General features: G+C 34.3%; 1 protein-coding gene across 1 annotated transcript in view; it reads right to left on the bottom strand.

Moving 5' to 3' along the window:
• Dorsal (embryonic polarity protein dorsal) overlaps positions 1 to 23,072 on the bottom strand; it is a 31,451-nt gene extending 8,379 nt beyond the window's left edge. The window contains exons 1-4 of the mRNA XM_073083056.1: positions 22,510 to 23,072; positions 6,027 to 6,089; positions 5,098 to 5,227; positions 2,167 to 2,319 (exon numbers count right to left, since the gene is read on the bottom strand). Of these exons, the coding sequence (XP_072939157.1) occupies positions 2,167 to 2,319; positions 5,098 to 5,227; positions 6,027 to 6,089; positions 22,510 to 22,525 (362 nt within the window). The 5' untranslated portion in view covers positions 22,526 to 23,072. The remainder of the gene's footprint in view (positions 1 to 2,166; positions 2,320 to 5,097; positions 5,228 to 6,026; positions 6,090 to 22,509) is intronic.
• Between the last annotated feature and the right edge of the window lie 1,547 nt (positions 23,073 to 24,619).

Genomic DNA, 24,619 nt, shown 5'->3' with positions numbered 1-24,619 from the left:
CGTTTAATACAGATGTAAAATTGACAATTTCCGAGAATGTCTTTTTCGAGTCAAATCCGAGTGATAACTAAACAAAGAGATATAGAAATTCATATTTACTGTTGAAACATAGTTATAAACAACAAACAATATCAATTTACTATTTAATCACTTATCTATATTTATTAAAAATAAATCCTAAAAACGGCAGTAATTTACTTGCCAAACTATTACTTTCTCATACTAAGCCGTATGTCACGGTTATAACATCGAATAATTAGTTGATTAACCAACAAATTCTTCAATGGTATGACTTACGTATGTTTCTAAATAATTATACATAAATCATTTGTTATGTATAATCCTTAAGGATTAGTATGGCAATGTATGGAAAAATATGTATTTTCTTCAAAATTTTCCTTTTCCTTTAATTTGTCACATAACATTACTTCCCAAAACTTGTTCCTTATAAGCGACACTATCAGATGGTGGAATAATATAGAGGGTGTATTTTTTTTTCAAAATGAACTCGTTCGATTCCCGGCTAAGGAAAAAGATATTTTAAAAAACTAATGATGCAGTTTTAGTTTTTATCAAAATCGGCCTCGTAACTCCTTACAGCATTTTTCGCTAATCCTTATAGTTTCGGATTTGGCCCTGAAGGCCCGTTTTAAAAATTCACCCTGTATACACATACAGAGAGTATGTGTATATGTATATATGTATGTTAAAGATGATGTAATTACAATATGAACATACATTAGTGTGAATAAATTCTCCTCAAAGTTCTGACACATTTGATAAACAATTAAATTACTAAGTATAGGTTTGAAAAGCAGTGGAAGGTCATTTTTTCGCATATTAAGTTAAAATACTGTAAACTTAGATCATCAATCTTATGATGTTCAATATATTGAACGTCATAAGATTGATGGTATTCCTAAGCGATAAAAACTATAAATAGCCCACATAGTATATTCACCACGAATACGTCAAATCTGTAGTAAAATCCTGGCCAAGAACACTGATAAGCCTCTAAAAACCCAACATTTTTCGATTCACATTTCAAGAAACGTAATTCAATTTGACCCAAAATTCAGCTCAAACCCAATCAATTATAAGACTGCGACCATTTTATTTACTCAGAACTGAGAGCAATAAAATTAGCATAGAGCGCGTCGACGCCGATACTACAATACGTACACAGATGCGCTAAAGCTGCTTAAAACACTACAGGTATTTTATTGTTATTTTATAATTTATACTATTATGGAAAAGTTAAATGGGAAATGTTATACATTTATTAAGTACCTGATTTCAATGCCATTTGCGGTCAAATTATGACTTGTGACCTATGCCTACTATTCGTATATATGCGATTAAGCTCAATCTTTCGAACAAGTAATTGTTTTGAAAGGCGGTACTGCATTAACAAATTTAACAGACTATGGATTACAGTCTCCGATCTCTCGCAGTACGATTTTTTTAAATAAATGTGCTTTAATCCGACATAAATAAAAAAAAAATGTATCAAAACATTCTAAACGTAGTATGTATTGTATACGCCGTATACCAAACAGTATGAGAGTTTTTGAGTCAAACATGATTAAGATGCATAGATGCATTCTACACACTAGAATTTCCTTTTTCGTTGGTACCATGAAAACACGAACATCCAGACCCATATATATGTCGGAGTGGTCACCTGTGACGTCATCTAATGGGTACTTCAGAACACAAACTACACCTAAAGCACTAGATGGAGCTTCGACAGAGTCTCGATGCGGCGGTCGTAAGGGGCGAACGCATACACAGCGACTTGGGAACTGACGAGTGAAGTTGACTCGTGCGCACCGAGGAACTGTCTCCGTTTTGATAGTATCCACTTTATTTTAGTTCGATTAATTAGAGTATTCTCAGTATAGTGATTTAGGGACTATGACTGACTATGTAAAGTATTACCAGTGATTCAGTTAAGAGACATAAGCTAGTGATAAGAATATCTGTGACTGTATACCTACCTGTACCTGTATCATAATTATCCTGTCAAATAAGAAATAACAAAGAGGTCGGTTCGAGAATACCAAAATCAACAAATTCGGCCATCCTGTTCCGACATATAAATTCATCACTGTAATTTTTCGGTTATGTTTTTGTAAAGTTATAAAAGTGTGAAGTGATACTAACAGGTAGGGCTCATCGCAGGTGACGCAGCAGACCACGATGAGCACGGTGCCGACGTAGCCGCCGATCTCGATGGTGGGGAAGGTGCGGCGGTCCGGCGTCGAGTTCACGCCCTGGATCGAGCCCGCCGACCGACCCTCGCACTCATATCGAAACCTGGATATAACATGTACAGATTATAAACTATAAATTAGATATGAGAAAAATTTTGGGTCTGTGTGGTAAAGGATCTATAAAGCGATTATTTTATTCAAATTATTATAAAAATATATATGACTCGATATTGTCATCTATTTTTCTTTGTCTAAACGCAATAATATTAAAGTTGTGAAAATGCATCGCATGTAATGAGGTATAGAAATAATGGATATAATTTTAATTTAATTGTGAGGTTATCTGTAGAATTAAACATGAAAACAAGGAAATTAGTAATTTTTACAGTGCCAGATTTTTGATAACCCTAAAATCGGTTTGTTTACATTCTCTTAGCATCGTGGCGGAGATATAGTAGAAAAATCAAATAATTTTGTATCTGGACAATAGCACCATCCATAGAGTCAAACTACAATTAAAAATTAATTAAGTAAAACCCACAACAAAATCGGTTGTTGAGGAACAGTATTCCGAGAGCACATCAAAATTTTATATAAAGATATATGAGACGTGAGAGCGCGGTGGCGTCGTGAGGCGAGATCGCCGCGGAAGAGGAAAACAATCGCATATTACTCACCGACGCTTTATTACTCCAATTACGCGTTTCCTTTATCTCATTAATTACACTATATTTTTACACAAATCACTGCTTGAACTTCTTCGGTTTATCTTAGACTAGTCACACGCAAATATAATCAAATACGAACTATTTCATAGCATTAAAGTAGGTAAACCTCGTCGACGTCACTTTAATTCCTACCAAATCTCAATCAACCCAAAATGATTATCGGACGTCAGCCACAGATACCCTTGTAATTGTCTCTAAAGTAGATTCTATCATCGATTCTATTACTACAACGACATACATTTTAGACTTTTTAAAACTCTTATTAACATCATACCGAAAGTTCCTTATCCATATTGCATCTTCTTTTTATAAATTTGGAAAAAAAATTGACAGTTATTACAAGTTACGAGTAAGATATTCGTTACTCGTAATAACTGTCAATTTTGAATTGAATGTCCAACATCAACATTGAATGCTTTCCCTGTAAAAACGATATAATAGGACAGTAACATAAACAACAACAGTTTACAGGAATAAACTGTCCTCTCTGATTCATAAAGCTTAATTCCCATATCATCTTACTAGTTCACGAGACGTCACCGAACTCTCGATTACTCACTACACAATTACACATACACCGCACATACACATTACATTGAGAAAATAATGTTATGGTTTTCAAATGTACTTCCATATTCTCAGTACATCATTTTATGCTTTTTTGAACCGAAAACATAAATATTTATCTGGGAAGCTTTTATTGTTTTTGCCTGCAGACTGGTAATGTAAGCTACGATAGATTTTGACTTGTTTTCACATAAATGTTTTTTGCCATTTTTTTTGCAAATATTTAGGGTTCTATGTGTAGATTGTGTGATGTGATGTCGATGTCTCAGGGTGTACGGAACACTCTCATCTCCGTAACCATTCATCAGTTTCAAATAAATTTGAGTACCTTTATGGTTAGTTCCAGTTTGAAAGATACGATGTTTTCAAAGAGATTAAATATATTTGAATGTCTTTGAGTATTTTATACCATATGTAGCGGTACTGTGAGATCTTATTATTTGAATTGTAACAACGTGAAATATAATGTACTTTATATATTCATGGATTTTTATAGTACAATGAACAACATATTTGTAGCAGTAAACTTATTACGCGTATAGTAATGTTATTATAAGTTCGATTCTTGTAGTGTAAGAAATAACCGTAACATGAACAATGGGACACAATCTCGTGTCAATGAATGAACCGAGCAATTTCATTAATTTGTCCAACTATTGTCTGCCTGTAGGTACCTATACTGCGGTAGTGGTGAGGCTAATTGCGTAGGGATAAAAACTATGACCACAATTTTGCGAAATCATCACAGTTATGAATTGTAGATGTTTTGTTTAACATACTTGTTTCATTGAATTTAGTAACTAGTCATTTAGTAGTAGTAACATTAAAAATTGTCTAAGTAATAGTCTAAGAATTTTTATAATTCCTAAATTCGACAAATGAATCAGTAATTAAACAGAGTCCGTTAACAGAATTGGCCGACTTCAACACGAAATTTGTATATTTAACCCTTAATTTAAAGGCATCGTTCAGTGCGCTAGTCAAACTTGTATTTGTACCGTTGTACACTTCAAACGCCTTTTCGAATAGTATGGAAAAATTTTACAGTCATGCAGATCTTTTCGATATTTTTCTTTTAACTTATAAATAATTTATAACACACACATGACTAAAAAATCGGGTGTGCCCCATACGTATCATACGTACCCTAACACGGGCGGCTGGAATTAGCTATAAATTACTATTTATTACACGCTATTCATCAATACACACACTTGCACATGGAATACACACCACACTAAAACATAATCACTGAATTTTGACATTTCCTTCAATAATTATATGGTCCGTTGGATTACTTCGTATCGTTCAGGTAGTGATTTGTCGTTTGGATAATGTAGTCATCCGGTGCATGGAGCTTTTCGTTCAATACATGGTCCGTTTATTGCTAGTGATAGTTCGCGCCAAACTGCTAGTCCGCTCAGAAGTTGTTGCGAGCCGGTGTAGTCATACAATTTGCTATGGCACGATTCATTTCTATATTCAGAGCCGACTAGCAGTTCTACGCGGACTATACTTACTTAATAAAAGATCCATTAGGTGCAAGCTAGTTTGCTTAGTCCAGGTGATCCGTTGTCTGTTGTTACCTGAGTGCTTTAGGTGCGGGCTGCTCCACGATGCGCACGTACGCGTGCTGCGCGAGCGCGGGGTGCGGCTGCCGCGCCATCGCCTCGGCGCGCTCCTCCGGGGACCCGTCCGCGTCTTGGAGAACCTTCACTGCGGACACAAACGGGGGGTTAACACACGAGGGGAATGACCAAGGCAACAAGTACCAAAGAAGGTAGTAGAACCCTTTGTGGTTCGACTCTGTAAGCACCACCGCCACATCTATTTCAGTTCCGCTTTCAAGATTAAGAAATACATCCTTATTTATCCGAGGTGTTCCAATTTAGCCGTCGGGGGTAGCGAAGAATCTGGCCAACCTCAGGTAGGAATCTAATCTTATCTGGGGTTAAGTACAGAACTACAGACTACAGAAGTCCATGGTCGGCTCCAGAGGATATTTACAGAACGTTTGCAAGATTATATGAAACTTTATTATAGAGTCGACAATGCATTGGCGACGCTTCCAGAATTTTAAAATGCTTATAAATAGTTATTCTGAATTCAAAAATAAAAAAAAATGCCAGACAGGCTAAATACAACTATACAAAACTAGTAGATGGATTTTAGCACTATTCAGTGAATTTGATTCGGTATTTATTATATTGGAAAGTTTTTGGATCTCGACTATATTGGAAAATTGTTTGATTACTTACGCAAATGAAATACTCAAAAATACGCCTGTCGGCGTAGGGCGACGTTAAAGTGTCATGCATTTTGTGTTTAATTTTTATTATAAACGTGACGAAATGATTTAAGAGGATATTAAATGCACCAACTTGCATTGAAACTGATAAACTTTGAGTATACTTAAAGACTTCCGAACTAAGAATGCTATAACCCACAATAAGTACTACGTAATCGTCCATCCCACTGCTAGGCACGGGTCTTACCAAAAAATGTGGCAACTTACACACATCACTAAGGTTCAAGTCTGAGTTGCGCTGGTCGTCCTCATTCTGCTCTACAGCGTTCTCTGCAAACAAACACCATTTAAATTATAAATCGACCGTATACGGCTCATTTATATCCACAGGCAATAAACAGCCACGGGGCGTGGTATACAAAATAATATTTTCCATGCAATATTATTGGCGGCTGTTAAACTACAATATATGTATCTAACATTAATACGCATTGTATAAGAAAATATACTTTTGTCTGCCACGACCCCTGTCTGAAACGATGACTGTAGTTATAAAGGGGGCCTGAATCATATTTCAGTCTACTGTGCGTGCTATCCCCGATCCAAAAGCTGCAGAAGTCAGAAACTCAGAACGTGCGATTTTACAGTAGGTATCTAAGAATATAACGCTATTTTGTTGGTAAATGATAAACCAAACTATAGATGATGTTTTCATTGATAGCATATACAGAGTTTATCAATTAGATTTATGATTTTGTTGCCCCCATGAACATGACAAAACATTTGTATAAGACATAAATTTTTGGATCAATTAAAATATACAATATATACATAGTTGTTATATAATAAACGATGTAGTTTTCCTTTAAACGTGAACAGTATAAATAACCTCAGAGAAGACGTAACAATTTGATACACTATTTATGTTTTTTTCATAGCGTGTCTAATTTGCATACAATTATGAGACGTTTTATAAATTACTAGCTGACCCGGCAAACTTTGTACCGCCTCAACATCTATTTAACAAATATATTTCATCTAAAATATAGCCTATGTTACTCGTAGATAATGTAGCTTTCGAATGGTGAAAGAATTTTTAAAATCGGTCCAGTAGTTTTTGAGCCTATTCATTACAACCAACAAACAAACAAAGTTTTCCTCTTTATAATATTAGTGTAGATGACAAAAAGCTTGTAGATTAAAATGAAATGAAAACCAGTATTAATTAAAACCATTAGGGTATCTTTCCACCAAGATGTGCAAGCTAAGCTGTATGCGAGGTCCAAGTAAATCTAAGCGAGTAAGAAATGCTATACAAATACTAAGCTCCACTAGTTGCGATATTTAACGCGTCCATTCTTTCAACTTTTAACTCGTATCACTCCATATAATAAATATAGTTAAACTAAAAAAACACGCTTTTACGATAAAATGAACTAAAAAGTAGAACATAATTTTCAATCTAAGAATCAATTAAGGAACAGTAAATAGTATAATTGTGAAAAAAGCGTGGGGTGCTCCATTTATCAGGTTCGAAATAAAGCGCCAAATCAAAATCAGACCAAATGTTCTATCAACCTGACTTTCCTATAGCACGGCCTATTTAAAGGGTCATCAACTCATCACTAACTAATTTATATGGATATATTATTTTTCTTTGTCTAAACGCAATAATATTAAAGTTGTGAAAGTGTATTGCATTTAATGTGGTATAGACATAATGGATATAATTTAATTGTGAGGTTATCTGTAGAATTAAACATGACAACAAGAAAATTAGTAATTTATACAGAGCCAAATTTTTGATGACCCTAAAATGGGTTTGTTTACATGAATTCTCTTCGCATAATGGCTGAGGTATAGATCTTGTCGGGACAGCATTTTTTTGTTAATACTAAGTACACATTTTTCAGTGTCTGAAAAGGTTATCTGTGACATTTTAAGTCACACCTATTTATAACTACCACCATTTCTCATATTTTTGCCATAAAGAGGAAAATCGAACGCGATGTCTGCCTGACTGATGACGCATAGCGAAATAATTCTAAGTATGTGGAAGAAGTTGACTAAATATCTATTTGCTTACTATCATTAGAAACTAATTCGTAATATTATTTGGAATTAAATGCGTTTCATCGATCTGGTATGAAAATCCCTGGTCAATTAGAATATTTGCATAACATAATTACTCATTTATTCGCATGTACTCATGTATCAAACATAATAATTATATTGATTATTTATTGAGTCACATCATAACGTAGGACGAAATCCTGAAGATGTTTCAGTAAGAATACTTAGGGAAATATTTATAACAATTGGACATAATACCTTTCACTGTACTATGTTACAATAATGCTTAGCCGGCGTGGCGGAGCGTTCACCATACGAGTCTGTCCGCAGAGGCACAGTATATGGATATATAGTAATTTAACTCGGCCCTGACCTTGAATTAGATACCTACGGTTGCGCTGGGCACGGTAACGCGTTAGGGCTGCCTGCCTACAGTTTTTTAATTACATCTGCATACTTGACTTTCTTTTTAATTTTTTGATTGTAAATGTTGTATTTTTTTATTTAAACAAATGAATGCTATAGTTAATTATATAGAAAGTGTTGAATGAAAATGCATATTATGTTTCTTAATATGTATATATTACGTAATAAAAACTATTCTTATAATTGGGTACTTGACAGTTACAACAATAAAATATGAAATATGTTCGACATGATAGCTTATAAATTAACACAAATTATGCAAAATTTAGTGTTAATATCTAATAATAATTTTAATATCATCTATACTCCGATTCATAATTGGGTGTCCAAAATGTAAACATAGGTGTTGACCTATCAAGAAAATACTTTTCAAATGGTAGTTTCTTATTTTTGACGATCTTAAAATAATACAACAATAATAAAACATTGATCTAAATAAATTAAGATCAATTCTCATTTTCTAATATTTATATTACCTCATTCAGAATAGTCCCTCGGCGGCATATCGCGCGAACAAACGGGTGCCGAAAGGCCGCTAAGCCACGCCCTCAGCCTTTGTTGCGCCGCGCGACGACGAATAAATACGACGCGTGCGTTGTGCAAGCAAGCCCTTCGTTTATCAACAGTTTCGAGTTTTATTTTGCGCGGGAATAATAAAAGTTGTAAATTGGTCGAAGAAATAGTTTTATTCTATTAATTCAGAAGAGGGATAACCTCAAATAACAAGCTCTGACACCTGTCTACTGAACCAAAATTACAACAATCATACGTATTTTTTTTTAAATATCAAATTGTATTAATTAAAAACTAATCTAATTTAGTAGTAGTAGTACCTAGTAAATTAAGTATCTAGTATTAACATAAAAATCATTGTAATTGTCTTACCTTTCGGAGTTTCCAGGCAGTTTAAAAAATGTTATATCTGGATGTGTTATTGACGAATTTAAGCAACCAAAAACAACACAATATAATCTATAACTTTTCTTCGCCATATTATTCTTGAAACAACAAAATATCTTACAAAACCGTCACATCACCCGCTCGTCACCGTGGCACATTCACGAATGTTCGTGTACCGAGTTAGTACCGGCCCGAGGCGAGTAGGCGTGGCTTGCGTTTCGTGCGTTTGTATGAAGATAAAATACTGTATATCCTTATACTGTGGCAGAGGGTTCCGGGTACGTTCCCCGGGAAGATTGTATTGAATTAGGTATTTTTAAATTTGTGATATTACTGTAGTGATTTAAAACATCAGACATTATTAAAATAATATTCTAGTTAAGGTTATTTTAATGTATAATAATAATAATAATACAATTATAATATTTTATATAAATAATACTGATGTGAATATGATCCATAAGTCCGTCAATTTTCAATATTAATCAGTGCCTTTGGTCTAATAATTTATAAACAATATTTGCGTATCTCATGTACCTACGCAAATATTGTTTTTGATATTTAGATATATTTTCTGTAGGAAGATCTGCCCTCTAAATATTGTAAATTGATAAAACCGTTCTATCGTTGTAATTTTGGCTTTTGACACAGATAAATACGTTACGTAAACAAGTGCGGTGAATCCAGTCCTAAGAACACGTAATATTATAAATATAATGTATATATTTATAATATTACGTGTAATAATATCAAGCACAATTTTTACCCATAATATTTTAATATATTATAGTTAAACACTTCATTCTAGTTAAACCGCTTTTGAACTAAAAAAAATATTTTACCACCAAGCAAGTAAGCTTAATCTTATTATTTAGTTTTACATGTTTTATATTAGATTCGCCGATGTTTATGTTGGTTGGAGCGCGGGGTGATTTTTACAATCCTAAAAGTAAAGTTATGAAGCGGGTGCCGCTTTTTCTTACCACGTACAACGACAATACACAAAATCTTTAGTTTTTTTTTTTTTTTTTATATATTATATAAGAGTAGCAGACGAGCATGCAGTCCACCTGATGGTAAGTGGCTACTGCCGCCTATGGACATCTGTAATCAACCCCAGATAGGATTAGATATTCCTACCTGAGGTCGGCCACAGATGCGCCGCTACCCCTGAGGACAAAGCTGGAACGCCTCGGAAAAGTCTGTCTCCCTTACCACACCCTTCAAACCGGAACACAGCGGCGCCTAACACTGCTGTTATTAGGTAGAAATAGGTGTGGCGGTGGTGCCGCCGGAGTCGAACCACAACGGGTTCTACCACCTTCGAATAGTTCGAATAGTTCAAAATATCTTACTTTTTTCACCTTTATTTGCCATTATTTTTTAACACGCATTTATTAGCTTAGTAGCATGTATGTGTGTTTGAATGTAACGGAAACTTTGAACATGACTTTGACCTCCTTCAAAACGTCGGATTAATTTGAATCTTTGCATACTTATCAAAGACCAATGACAATACGATAATTTAAATAGTTTAATAAAAATATTTACGACCGTTGATACCATGCATCCCACGCTTTTTTATCCGACTGCCAAGGAATGGTTATTTATTATGCATTTCATTTTTTTTTCTTATGTACACTATTCATGAGTAATTCAAATTTATTTTCTATTTTAGTAGTTTGGCCGTCTAAAAAGCGTAATTTTTAGTGTTCTTTTACTATTATTTTTTTACTATAATATTTTTTTATTTTATTTTATTCGAAAAATGAAGTCAATTTTATAAATGAAAATTAATCCCAAATTAGTTATAAACTATCCGTTTCCAACGTACATGAATAGCTAGTAAAATAATAAATTCAAATTTAATTGAAACATATTCATTTCCGAAACAAAGTGTTACTAACTAAAAAAGTTATGCAAACTGCAAAGAAAGATCTAATTGGCAACAGTTCAAAATACGCTAATATAAATACTTTTCATATGTGGATTAAAAAACGCTAAAATACTGTTCGATTTGCGTTTGCTACTCTTACACAACTGAAAATTAGTGGTCAAATAAATAATAAGAATAAGGTTTAAAAGAGGCCGTGTTCGGACGCCGTTCCCATTAATTCTGTCCATTAGGTAAATAGGGTACTAAGTACTACGTTCTGTATTAGATCAGGCTTATTACTTATGGAACGTTTTTCTGGGCTTTCGCACGCGGAAGCTGAAGCGCAACAGTCAACATGCACAATACATTATATTGACCTTTTTGCGTGCTACGGCTACTATGAGTACCTACGAAATAGCGGCGGATATCTACTTATTCGCGCAAAACCGCGGTCTTTTGGATTTTAAAACGAATAGCTATTCTGCGTCCGCAGCGGAAGACACACGCCCCGTAAGTTATCAAAAAGTTTCAATAATTTAGTTATTTTATTAATAATAATGATTCCTCATTACTATAATATATTACTATCGCAATAGTTTATTTTTATTATTATATGTGATCTTAACCAGGTAATCATAACTTTAAGTTAATGAGAATGAACACAAGAGAATATTTTAAATGTTTCCATTAAAATTATACGATTAAAGTTATATTCAGAGAATAATTCTAAAAGTCATTTTTTAAATAATGAAGCCGGCATGCCTACAAATCTTGTTGGTATCATATTATACAAAATAAATAATAAATAAAATCATGTTTAGCAAAATTGTAAACCTTTGCATTGACCATATTAAAACCACGAGCCATCGGTTAATGATACTGCTAGAACTAAATAAATAAAGGACCAAACATACCAAAGGACCCTCCCTTCTTCCAAACCACGTCAGGGCGCAGAAGCAACATTTTAACGCAGACCACTGGTTCCAGCCAAATCGTCAATCAATAAAACTGTTTATAACTACGCGCTAAATCGAGCGGTTTTTATTGAACTTTGCGAGAGCACTGTGCGACGCAAGCACATCGTATGCGAACGATAGACTGATAATACGAATATTGTGGACGATGTTTTAAATATTTAAAACTGTTGTCTCAGAGACGTAGCATACCGGTTTGAAGGCGTAACATCGTGCTGCTCGAAGCGGGAGAGCCCGTGCACGTTTCAAATATGAAGAATCGCAAAGGACATCATCCAAAATCGATAAAAGATTTTTTTTGATATACAGTCATTCTCAACTTATTATATTAATTGTCATTGTTATTATTTGCGATAATTAGACTTTACCGCTCATATGTTAATGATAATACCATAAATAAATAGTTGAAGTCACAATAAATCAAATCTTCCAGAGTAACTGTCTCCCATATTAAAGTCGTTTAATTAAAATTAAACCGAAATATAAGGCAGCCATTAGGGCAACATAGCACGGCTACATCCGGCGTGTAATCATCCCATAATCTAATTCAGTCTCCCGAACGATTCGTGAACTATTTGCGTGCAAACAATCGAGGTAAGACCGCTGTAACATAAGCTTGTTTACAATGTTCACCTGAAACGTTCCTAGCTCCGTGTGCAATGTGGAACAAAACGATATCGCTGATCAGGTAATGTACTGACCGATTCGTGGATATTTTTAGCTAACAACATTTTTTATTCTTCGTTCTGCGATCACGAGGACGTGATAAACTGTAAATTAAATCTAATACAATCTAAACATTGCATTTGGGTTTGTTAGGGTTCACGTCTACAAACGCGACACGATATTTCAATAGTGTTTTCCAACTCTGAGGATACCAAATTTTAAATATATCGAATTTTGTCGCACGGATTTACGGATTTACGCAGATACTTAAGATGCAATTGGGAAAAAGGGGAAACATAGTTAATTGCCCCATACGTTTTTTAATCATCTCAACTTTATAATTAAAGCAGTAAAATCTAGCTATTTTATAGTAGTATAGTAAAAATAAAATTATAACATCAATACAACTACGACATTGCCAATACAATACTCCGCGATCCTAGAGCGATTGAGATAATTCTGTGTTTTATGCGATTATTATCAGACAGATGCCCATTTCGCGGAAATCAAAACTTTTATCAGTTTTCCTGGATAACCGGAAACATACGATTTTTTATAATCTCCGTTACTTATCAACTTCAATCATGATCGTCCGCTTTTCCCGCCTCTATCCCGATTTTACTTTTATTACGAATACAGTCACGAATATAATGCTAGAAGTAGAATGATGTTTGTAATTTCCTTTTTTTACAGGTTTATTTATTTATTTATAAGTCACACCAACAGCATTACATACAAAATATATTATACAAACTTATTCTATACACGTAGACTGGTATGTTTGCCAGTTACAGGTGCGTACATCTTTGCTAATAACAGGTAGTTGCATTTGAAAAATAAATCAGTAAAATAAGTAAATCCTTACAAGATATTTTAACAGCATTATTCAATTGAAGGATCTATAGTCACCAAATTGTCCCTTTGTTAATATTTTAAACCTTTAATCAAGTACATAAATAGAAATGAGTGTGAGGAAAATACTAAATCATTCAGAGTCACGAGCTTAATTCATAACAAGCTGACCACAGCTTTATCGACGTAAAGTTGTTTCACATTCCGTAAATTCCATAAAACTTTTGTAAACAATATTATAAGACGATGATATCTAATCGCGGTTTCATATGGAGACCTTTGCAACGACTCGATCGCAAAAACACCGCGCCGTAGTGGCGATGTATCTAACCGCTTTACCTCATGTAGCCCGAAACAATCGCCCGTTTATAGCGAGGCGCGTTCAAAAAACCCGATAGCTGCAAAACGTCGTGGGTAACTAAAAGGTAAATTTAGATTCCTGTACTGACTAATCATACAATATTCAAGAACACAAGTGAGGAAATACTACTGTGGAACGAGAGTCTTGATTATAGTTTTTAATACAAATCCAATCTCGGTCAGCAATCGGCCCACATTCTAAATCAGTCTCCCGAACACTCCCCGTTTATTTATGATACCTACTGCTTGAAGTAAAGAGTGTGCGCAGAATCAATAAGCTGTACCACTTACCTACACAATAAAGAAAACCTGTGTACTGTATTAATCACACTTTATAGCAAGTAGTATACATATATAGGACAGTTTGTTAAACATTTATGAAAAATATTTGGACCTGACACTTCTTCGAAATATTTCATTGTATGTTTACGAAATTGTGATTAAAAAACTATTTTGCCGATTTAATGAATACCAATAATACGTCATGTGACCTTTTACAATATTAAATTAAAAGAATCGGCTAGGTGTATCGAATTCGCAAACGGAAGGCTTTAGCGCCAAAGATTTTATTATTAATTATTAGCATTTATCATCCTAGCAGCTATAGAAGAACATGCATTAAAAACAATTTAAAGGGTGCACTACAAGTCAAAAGATAAACAAAAAAAAATACCGGCGTTCTATTTTACTTTTCGTATTTGTTGTAATAAAAATGAAGAAAATAATGTTAATATAATTTTGCAATTGATATATGAAAAAAACCAGAAACAAGAATGGGCATTCTCCTATATTAAAATAATTCGCCAAGTACGAGTCGAACTCGCACATGTAGGCTTCTGTACCATCAAATGTTCATTCATTTTTTACTTGTTTTAATTCATTTTATTATTTTCAACAATACTTAGTTATATTAAACAACAATAGATGGCGTTGGTGTGATGATGAATGATACGTAAACAACGTATAATAAAATTAAAATAAGTATATTAAAATATGTTTTATGGTTCTTATTTGTATTTATTATAATACCAGTTATAGTAGTAAACGGGTTGTAAAAAATTCAACCGTCTTCCTAGTACGGTTTAACAGTTAGATCGAAAAATGCGGAAAAAATCCGGTTTGTTGTATGGAGACCCCCTTTAATATTTAACTTTATTTTATTTTTAGTATTTGTTGTTATAGCTGCCACCGTTATGCCTCCTCTGTAAAAAAATCATGTGTCTATTTATTACGGTTCCGGAGATATAGCTCTGTGACAGACGGACAGACGGACAGACAGCGAAGTCTTAGTAATAGGGTTCCGTTTTTACCCTTTGGGTAGGTACGGAACCCTAAAAAGTATGAAGCAGGTAGTTCTTATACATAAACTGATAAATGCTTATCTATATGCACTCACATTTAAGATACATCGATTTAAAATTAATACGGTGCCAACTTACACCAATGGATTTATATTAAAGAAATGTACGTCATTCTAAAAAAATATTTTTATACATATACTGTTAATATATATTGCATATATTAATTTATTGCATATATTAACACGAATTTAAATTAAGTCCATCAAATAAAAAAGTTCTGAATTGAATCAGACGTTTGCACTTTAGACGATAGCGTACCTAGAAGTCTACGGTAACGTCATCCCGGCTGGGAATTTAAGATATAATTACACATTGTTGACATATTACGTGCAATAAACGGGCTATCGTAAAATAAATTTAAATACGTATCAAAAACGTCATCCGCTGATGATAAAAGCTCAAAATCTGTTAGTAGTTGAGCCCATGATGCTAAGTATGTAATTCTTAGATTGAAAATTATTTTCCACTCTTTAGTTGATTTTATCATAAAAGCGTGTTTTTTAGGTTTTTGAACTATTTTTATTTCATTAATTTTTAGTACTTGTTGTTATAGCAACCATAATTATGCATCGTTTATAAAAAAATCAAGTGTTTATCTATTACGGTTTAAGAGATAAAGCCCTGTGACATACGAACAGACAGCGGAGGGTTTCGTTTTACCCTTTGAGTACGGAATCCTAAAAAACATTCTACAAGAGGACATTATAGATATGTTTCAGAACATTTGAGTTATAGGGAAATAACATTATTTTTTTTAAAAACTAAAAATCACGCTATAACAGAACTAAAAAGCAATAATTGTTGCAAACTAACTAATAACTTTGCGATGAACTTTCTCTGAGGCGCTCGAACAATCTCGCCTCGAAAATTGTTAATCCTGAGGATGTTGATAAGGACAATGGTACAAAATTATTAAAATCGTGTATTGTCATCGGTTTTTGATAATTCTTCAAAATTTTGAATGAAACTGAACGTTCAAAGTGGATAGAAATCGGGTTCAAAGATTCCGTTACTTGTTAGTTACATACATACATACCTACATACATACATACAACCCGAGCTAATAAAAGCGTGTTAAAAATATATATCACTCAGTCGATCTATCTAATATATAAAATTCTCGTGTCACAGTTTTCGTTGCCATACTCCTCCGAAACGACTTGACCGATTTTGATGAAATTTTTTGTGCTTATCCGGTATCTATGAGAATCGGCCAACATCTATTTTTCATCCCCCTAAGTGATAAGGGTTGCTCACCCTTAACATTTTTTTTATTTATACGGCAATACAACGTTTGCCGGGTCAGCTAATCAACTATATGTGTCAGCAAATTTACCAAAAGTCGTAATATATTTTACTGGAAATGAATATTATTTACCTACAACAGATAACTAATCAGCATTATACGAGTTAAAGTTCAACGATTCTGATATCACACGAGAGGCGCTAACAGAACTTTATCAATTAAAAGTTACAGTTTCCTTAAACACATAATTATGGATACTGTAAGACTGGTAATAATAAATAAAATCATAAAAACAACTTAAAAACATTAAGGAATAAATAACTAGATCCATAATAAAATACGCTATAATAGGTAGATACCTAATAACTCGCTAATAAATATTTTTTGATTCAATTAGATAATTGAATCAAAAAATATTTTTATTTGGAAATCTTACTTCTCTCTCTATGAAAATTGTTCCAATATAGACAGTATGTCCGCATAATGCCATTCCAATGACATAAAAGTGGTAGAACGGAGGACCCTCTGTGGTTAGACTTCGGCGGTACTACAACTATTTCTGCCTAATAACAGCACTGTTAAGCGCTGCTGTTAATTTGAACTGTTCGGTAAGGGAAACATACTTTTCCGACGTATTCCAGCTTAGTCCTGTGCTAGTGGCTAGCGGCGCATCTGCGGCCGACCTCAGGTAGGAATCTAGTCTTATCTGGGGTTGATTACAGATTCATGAGCAGCAGTGGCCATTTATCATCAGGTGAATGCAGTCCAGTAGTAAAAACTAAATTTCACTAAGTTATAACAAATCGTTGTTACGCCAACTAACGCCATCTAGAGTTGGCGCTCTACATTGGTTCGTTACGTCACAGCGCAGCGGTATATCTACAGACCTATATCTAAATAGATCCCGCATGTGTACGTATTAGCGTGGTTAAAACTCGGGTTAAAGGAGGTGGATTCAACTCACTTCGATGAAATGTCATTTAGTCCGAAAGTAACATTTGTTGTCATCGGATGTCAATTGACAGCAATAAACATAAATTGTGTAAATTCTACAAGTAAAAGTAGCCGCGATAAAGAAAATATTTCCTTTCATACGTAAGTAACGTTTTTCTTAAAATATGTATTATTTATTTTATAATTAATTATTTAAAATTTGTTGTGGTTTCACAATGACAATTAGTTACAGAGTGTGTTTTATCAAATTTTTAATCCATTGCAAATTTTGGTTAAAAAGTTGTAAAGCTTCTGTATTAAAACACGCAATGAAAAGTAAAACGATCGATAATTCATCTTGTTGCTTAAAGATGATTGTCATTGGTTATTTCAAAATGAGTACCTGGGGTTGTACATGCCAGTTTCTTGTTCTCGATTATTTAATCGATTTTCGAAATGAATGAATCATAATGTTGTCTTAATAAGTATTTTGTAACATATTTTTTTTATTCTAATCATGTTAATGTTTTTTGTTCTTTTTTTAATATTTACCATTAAATTTACAGGTTTCCATTGCGATTGCGAGTGCGCCTACGCACCATCGCCATAATCAAATAACGATATGTTTACAACTATCTATGAGAACTATGTATATAAAACAGTGTAAGCTACCTTAATGTAGCAAGTGTTTTTATTTATCATTTTATGTATTTGTTCTTATGTTAAAAAATGAAGCAATATAAGTTTTTCTAGGTCTATTATCCATTTATAATACGGCATATACACGGGATCTACTGAAGTCCAAGGACTTCAGTTGGCCCCATGCTGAGACTATTTTAACACCAGAATTTAATAAATGTTTAAGCAATATTTATTTTGTATTAAATCTTTTTTCCGTAGACATCTTGTTTTATTTTGTTGACTAAATTTATGGACGACACGGTAGATTTTGATAATGATGATTCGGCGACTTTTTTACCAAAACATTCGCAGAGCACTAGTCAAATAAATCTAGACGATCGATTTCTCGAAAATCTATCTTCGATTTTTCGATTTCGAAATCGATTTTTATAGCAGAACCGAATCGACTTTTGAAACGATTTTCTCTCTGACGGAGAATTAACAATGCACATCTCTAAATCTTTCTTGAAAAGTGTCAGTCGATCGGATAAAAGTGGCACGCTTGGTTTTCATACAAATGAAGGTACATGTGTCATCTATTTAGATATAGGTCTGTGGGTATATCCCAAATGCAAAGGGTTCCGGATATGTTCTCTGACCACGTATCCTACGAGCGTTTATAATACCCTTAGCCTATGAACATTATTTATAGAAAATATTATTATAGTACTTTTGAAATAAGTTTATAATAAGCGTAAATAATTTCCAATTCCTATCCATAAAGATTTTTTTTATGATATAAGAGTAGCAACGAGCATGCGTTCTACCTGATGGTAAGTGGATACTGCCGCCCATGGACATCTGTAATCAACCCCAAATAGGATTAGATATTCCTACCTAAGGTCGGCAACAGTCTGTCGGAAAAGTAAGTCTCCCTTACCACACCCTTCACACCAGAACCCAGCAGCGTTTAACATTGCTGTTATGAGGCAGAAATTGGTGTGGCAGTGTGCCGCTGGAGTCGAACCACACAGCGTTCTACCACCTTCTATAAACATGGTTGATAATGTAGATTTAAAGCAAATCGCAAGATGCTTGCATGCGTTGTAAATGCATCACCAGAAGTTAGAAATGTTAGAGGCATGCGATTTTTTATATTAGCGAGTTATTGAAGCGTACGGTCGCCTTGACTACTGGTGCAGACTGTACGTCCCCTGGAGTTTATTTCCGGAGTCGTGTACTCTTTTAATACCGCTTTTACTCTTAAATAGTCACAAACAGAGACTGTAAGACTTTTTAAAAGTATAGTCCACCTAAGGATAACCTATCATGATAAATGACACTTACAAAAAGTAAAATTCACAATTGTAGAAATTATTTTTAAACTTAAACTGTGGGAGTTAAATACATTTTGACATAGTATAGAAATCTATCACATAAAAGAAGTAGTAGTATTTTAGGAGAAACTTTTGGAATTTTGTCTAAATAATATAAATTATTTTCACATTGATATGAAAGTTGGTCATTCTCAAACTTTTAAATAGATACGTCTTTTTATTATAACGACTCTATTGTGATTGAATCAACTAGAATAGGAATACATATTTTTAGTACCACTTTTATCAATAAAATTGTATATTACCATTAAAAATATAATATACATTCGTAGATATGTGGACAAGTATGTGTCCACATTTATTAATTATTTAACATCAAATAACACAATCCCAATAATAAATATAGTTAAAAAAATTAAATAACACGCTTTTATGATAAAATCAACTAAAAAGTGGAAAATAATTTCCAATGTAGGAATCAATTAAGGAACACTAAATAGTATTATTGTGAAAAAAGTGTGGGGTGCTCCATTTATCAGTTTTCGAAAAGCACCGATGTCCGAATATATTAATCCCATTTTTACTTTCTTTACACTATAGTATAGATATATTCAGGAATATGAATTAATTAATACAAACCTTCAGGAGTTTTTCAGCAGTCAAATTATAGTTGCTTGTCTAATTCTTTTTCACCATGGTTTTATTACCTTGACCTTTATGTAGTAACCTAATATATGTAACATTGTCCTTGCATGGATTAACGATTTTAGCATATTATGAAGTTTTCAAATTATAATTATATTAATTATTCCTTGAAAAATTTCAGAAGTTATCACCAACGGAATTTCCATATTGGATTTTAGGAAGCCTTAATTTATATTATGTAATTCATATAATGTAAATCTAAATATATATAACTCAAAGGTGACTGACTGACATAGTGATCTATCAACGCACAGCCCAAACCACTGGACGGATCGGGCTGAAATTTGGCATGCAGGTAGATGTTATGACGTAGGCATCCGCTAAGAAAGAATTTTGATCAATTCTACCCCCAAGGGGATAAAATAGGGGATGAAAATATTACTTCGTAACGCGAGCGAAGCCGCGGGCAAAAGCTTGTATTTGCATAGGAGGCAAATTACTGTATTTTTTTAATGAATATTAACAGTTACTGGCCACAACAATTCTGCAGTTATAGGCAGAGTTTCTCATATAACATCTCATACTCATATATTGCTAGTTTTTTAATTTCAGAGTTAAAATGACCAATAACTCTACGGGGGCAATAACTGTACTGTTTCCCTTAGTGGAAGATGGAATTATTCCTGTATTATAAGCCTTTGCAAGTATTTAAAATTTGATCAAAAAATATTTATACTGCAATCCCAGTTCATTTAAAACTGATGGAACAATATAATAATATCGGGATGGCAATATTCAACAACTCCATTTCAAGACAGACAGTACCTATTGGCCATGATGAGATCTAAATTTAAAATTCTATGCGGTGTTCTGGTTTTGTTCGTGTGGTAAGAGTGACATCTTTATAGGTGTTTCAACTTTGTCCTGAGTGGTAGCAATGCAATGGAGCTCAGGTAGGAATCAAATGCAGTGGACTACATGACTACTTCCATATTATAAAACATCCTCATTCCATCTACTGAAAAAGCTGAATATGCAATCAGATTAAAAAAAAATTCAAAGTGGAGGTTACAATATACCAATATACATTCTGCTGCTTTTCTATTTTATCTTATGTATGTATTTCTTTGTAAGGAACTTCACGCAATTAAGTGCTGTAGTATTATTTGATTTTATCTATATATAAGCTATATAAGCTATCTATATATAAGCATAAGCTATATAAGCTAATTTATATTGTTTTTACACAATGTATGTTCCATTTTAACCTAAAAGTGCTGACATTTATTTAATAATATGCATGTGCATACATATTAAGCAAAAGGTAATCCAATTTAAGTGGGTTACAGATCTTAACAAATCAGATTCAATATGAGTGAGATAACTGTGACAAAAAGTGTAATGATAGCTTAGTCAGAAACTCAACCTCACAACCAGGGCGACCGAGTATGAAGCAACATTTTGACATTTGATTTTTCGAAGTTATCTCATTTAAACGGTCAAAGACACCATTAGGAAATCAGTAAAGGAGACTATGACTGAACCCTCTCTAATTCTGTGAAGATTCCAATGTCTCGCAGTGGGAAAATAATGAGTTGAAGACAAAGATATGATTGCTTACTAACACTATATGCTGAAATCTTGCCATGTCAATAGGTGATGGCCATTAAAATTGAGTTGTAATAAAATTAGTAACTTAATTAAGTTATACTTTTCCTGGTTGCACTGCAACAATGTAATAATATTTTCCGATTTAGCATGCCTAATTTAGTCAAGTTTATATCAACCTACATTAGCATTCAAAAACAAGCCTGTTAATTATTAACATTTATACTGTAAACAAATAGTTATGTACAGGATTGAAAAAAAATAAGACGTTTAGTACAGCAGTTATGGTAATTCTGCGAGGTTGTCTATTTCAATGGAAACTGTTAATTGCGTCTCTCGTGTATTGATATTAGCCTGACAAGCATTCTTTACATAGCTTTAGTGCACTAGAACTAATATCAGCAAATGGTGAAATGCATTCATGTAACCAATCTAACCTATAAACATTTTAATTTGAATATTAGTCAACTAATGATCAAGGGATGCGTCAGTTTCTGCAATAACAACATGCAATTATGAAAAATGAAAAGAAATAAAAGTAAAATCTATTACAACAAATGTACAGAAACAAAACGCCCGTATATCTTCCATGGACGGCAGAGCGTCTAGCTCCTGCGATATTTATAGCTCGCACTCACTGGGCTGACTAATACATCTACAGAGAGGTTATTATTTACACAAATAATCCAAAATCTACTGTTGCAGATACGCTACACCTGAGTGCAAAGTCATAGCTTGCTCCGTCGCAGCGCAAATAAGGAAGTAAACTAAGTTTGAAACAAGTGCAAAGTGGCAGGCGCGGGTGTCAATTTGTCAAAACCAACAACAATAATTAGATCAAAAACTTCATGCAATTTCTTTGACACGGTTACCTCCGGCGGTGTCCATCGCACTATATTACGAACGCGGCTCGGCCGACACCTCACGGTGCTCCTCAGTCGCACACATTTATTTTAACATCGTCATAGCACAGGCTGATTTGCACTTCGCAGTTTTCGATTCTGTAATGAACTTTGAACGCACTCAACCTCACTTTTACGATGTTACGGTACGCACCGCACAGTCGATTCCACAAAACGTAAACTAAAGACGTACCTCCTCGAGCATGATCCTATAATAACTGTCTCCGCTCGTCCAAGGAACTAGTTATCAAGGTCTCGTCTCGAACACACCATGCACAATTCCAAGAACTGACGAACAGGTTATATTAATACTCTGCAGTGTTGTTGTTTCACTTTAAGTGTTTAAAATTAAAACTTGAAGTACAAACGCGTATATCACGATTTCAAGTCCCGAATCGAATTAGAAAAGTGATCGTCTATATAACCAAAGTGTCGAACGACTCGGTCGGTAACTCGCTAGACGTCAACGTCGTCAACTAGAAAACTACGTCAGTCAAGTCAAATTTGTGATAAACATACTGGTGTGTGTACGCGAAGTGTAACACAACTGAACGAGCCTTGCCATTGGCCGCTCGATGTCACATGGCTATGTGTAACGTACACGGACACACGCATGCGCGTTGTGAATTTAAAACTTTTTGCACGTGTTAGAGCGAGAGGGTAACAAAACAGAAACGTCTCTTCATAGTAATTTCCCGCGTTTTTTTATTTATATTATTTTTGAAACTAAACAATATTGCGTAATAATGACCAAAATTATATTTCGATTTTAGATTTGTTGCTAAATATTGTACTCTTTTAAACGAATTTAAAATTCGTCGTCAGATTTACTATTCTACCACTCTGAGGTTATGTTGGAAAAGGTGGTATTCATATTCAAAGCATTAGGAATATACGTGAATGAGAATGTACAATCGGAGTACAATTGTAAATATAGATGTTGTATGATTTGGTACCATCCATCCAGAATTTAAGTTAAGATGAGTCAGAGGGTTTATCGGCGGTGATCCTATTTGTTTCAGTGCGTGGGGTCAGTGTCGGAATGCTTCAGTGCCTTCAGGGGTGACTCATAGCAATTTTACGCATTTTGGGGAATAAGTAAGATATACAGTTTCGTTCATATAAGCCAATCTTATTTTACTTGTGTGACTCATTCTTCATTATTGATATTTACTTACTTTAAATAGCATAATCTGAAATGAAATATTGAATCATTTTTAGGTCTGTAAGTTCATGATTGACGTCTTTGTATGACCTTCGTGAGATGAATGGCTCTGTACGGGTCTCCTGTATGAACAGAGTCTCTGAATCGTCGAAATGATGGTCTGCTAATAAGAGTCCAGCGCGTAATGGCGATCAGGTTCATACCGGACTTTTACTGGATCTTGTGTGAGACAGCCTGCAGGAGAGTTCGTTGTCTTGGGATTTGGGGGCGAGAGCCTTCGCGTCGCTAAGTTAATGGCGTGAGGAGACGCACCTATCCTGAAGGCGTCCGTCCGCATAGCAAATGCTGCTCACCCGAACAGTCCGGAGACATCACTGCGTCGATTTCCACAATGAAACGGCCTAGCATAGGCTGGGTGTAAGCCTTGCGTAAAATGCAAGCGTAGTGCGCTCAACTTGAAGGTGGTAGAACCCATTGTGGTTCGATGGGCGGCACCACCGCCACACCATTACTGCCTCAACAGCAGTGTTAAACGCTGCTGTGTTCTGGTTTGAAGGGCGTGGTAAGGAAGACATACTTTTCCGAGGTATCCCAGCTTAGTCCTCAGGGGTAGCGGCGCACCTGTGGTCGATTTCAGGTAGGAATATCTATTCCTATCTGGGGTTGATTACAGATGTTCATGGGAGGCAGTAGCCACTTACTAACAGGTGGACTGCATGCTGTCTGCTACTCTTGTATAATATTAATAAAAAAAAAACATAAAACTGATTGCCGACCTTTCGCTTAGTAAGTTTTCCTATTGAATGTATAACCACAATAACGTTGTCAACTAAGTAAACAAACTATCGTAATTAGAAAGTTTATTTGACAGTGGCAGTGCGATGTGGCAACTGGCAGCCGCGGTGAGTCAGTCGG

This window comes from Epargyreus clarus, unplaced genomic scaffold (genome assembly GCF_041222505.1).
Source record: "Epargyreus clarus isolate Ecla_fem2 unplaced genomic scaffold, WU_Ecla_fem_2.2 ptg000018l, whole genome shotgun sequence".
Taxonomy (NCBI): Eukaryota; Metazoa; Arthropoda; class Insecta; order Lepidoptera; family Hesperiidae; genus Epargyreus; species Epargyreus clarus.
Note: the sequence above shows the minus strand (reverse complement) of the source record. Positions and strands in the feature narration are given on the sequence as shown.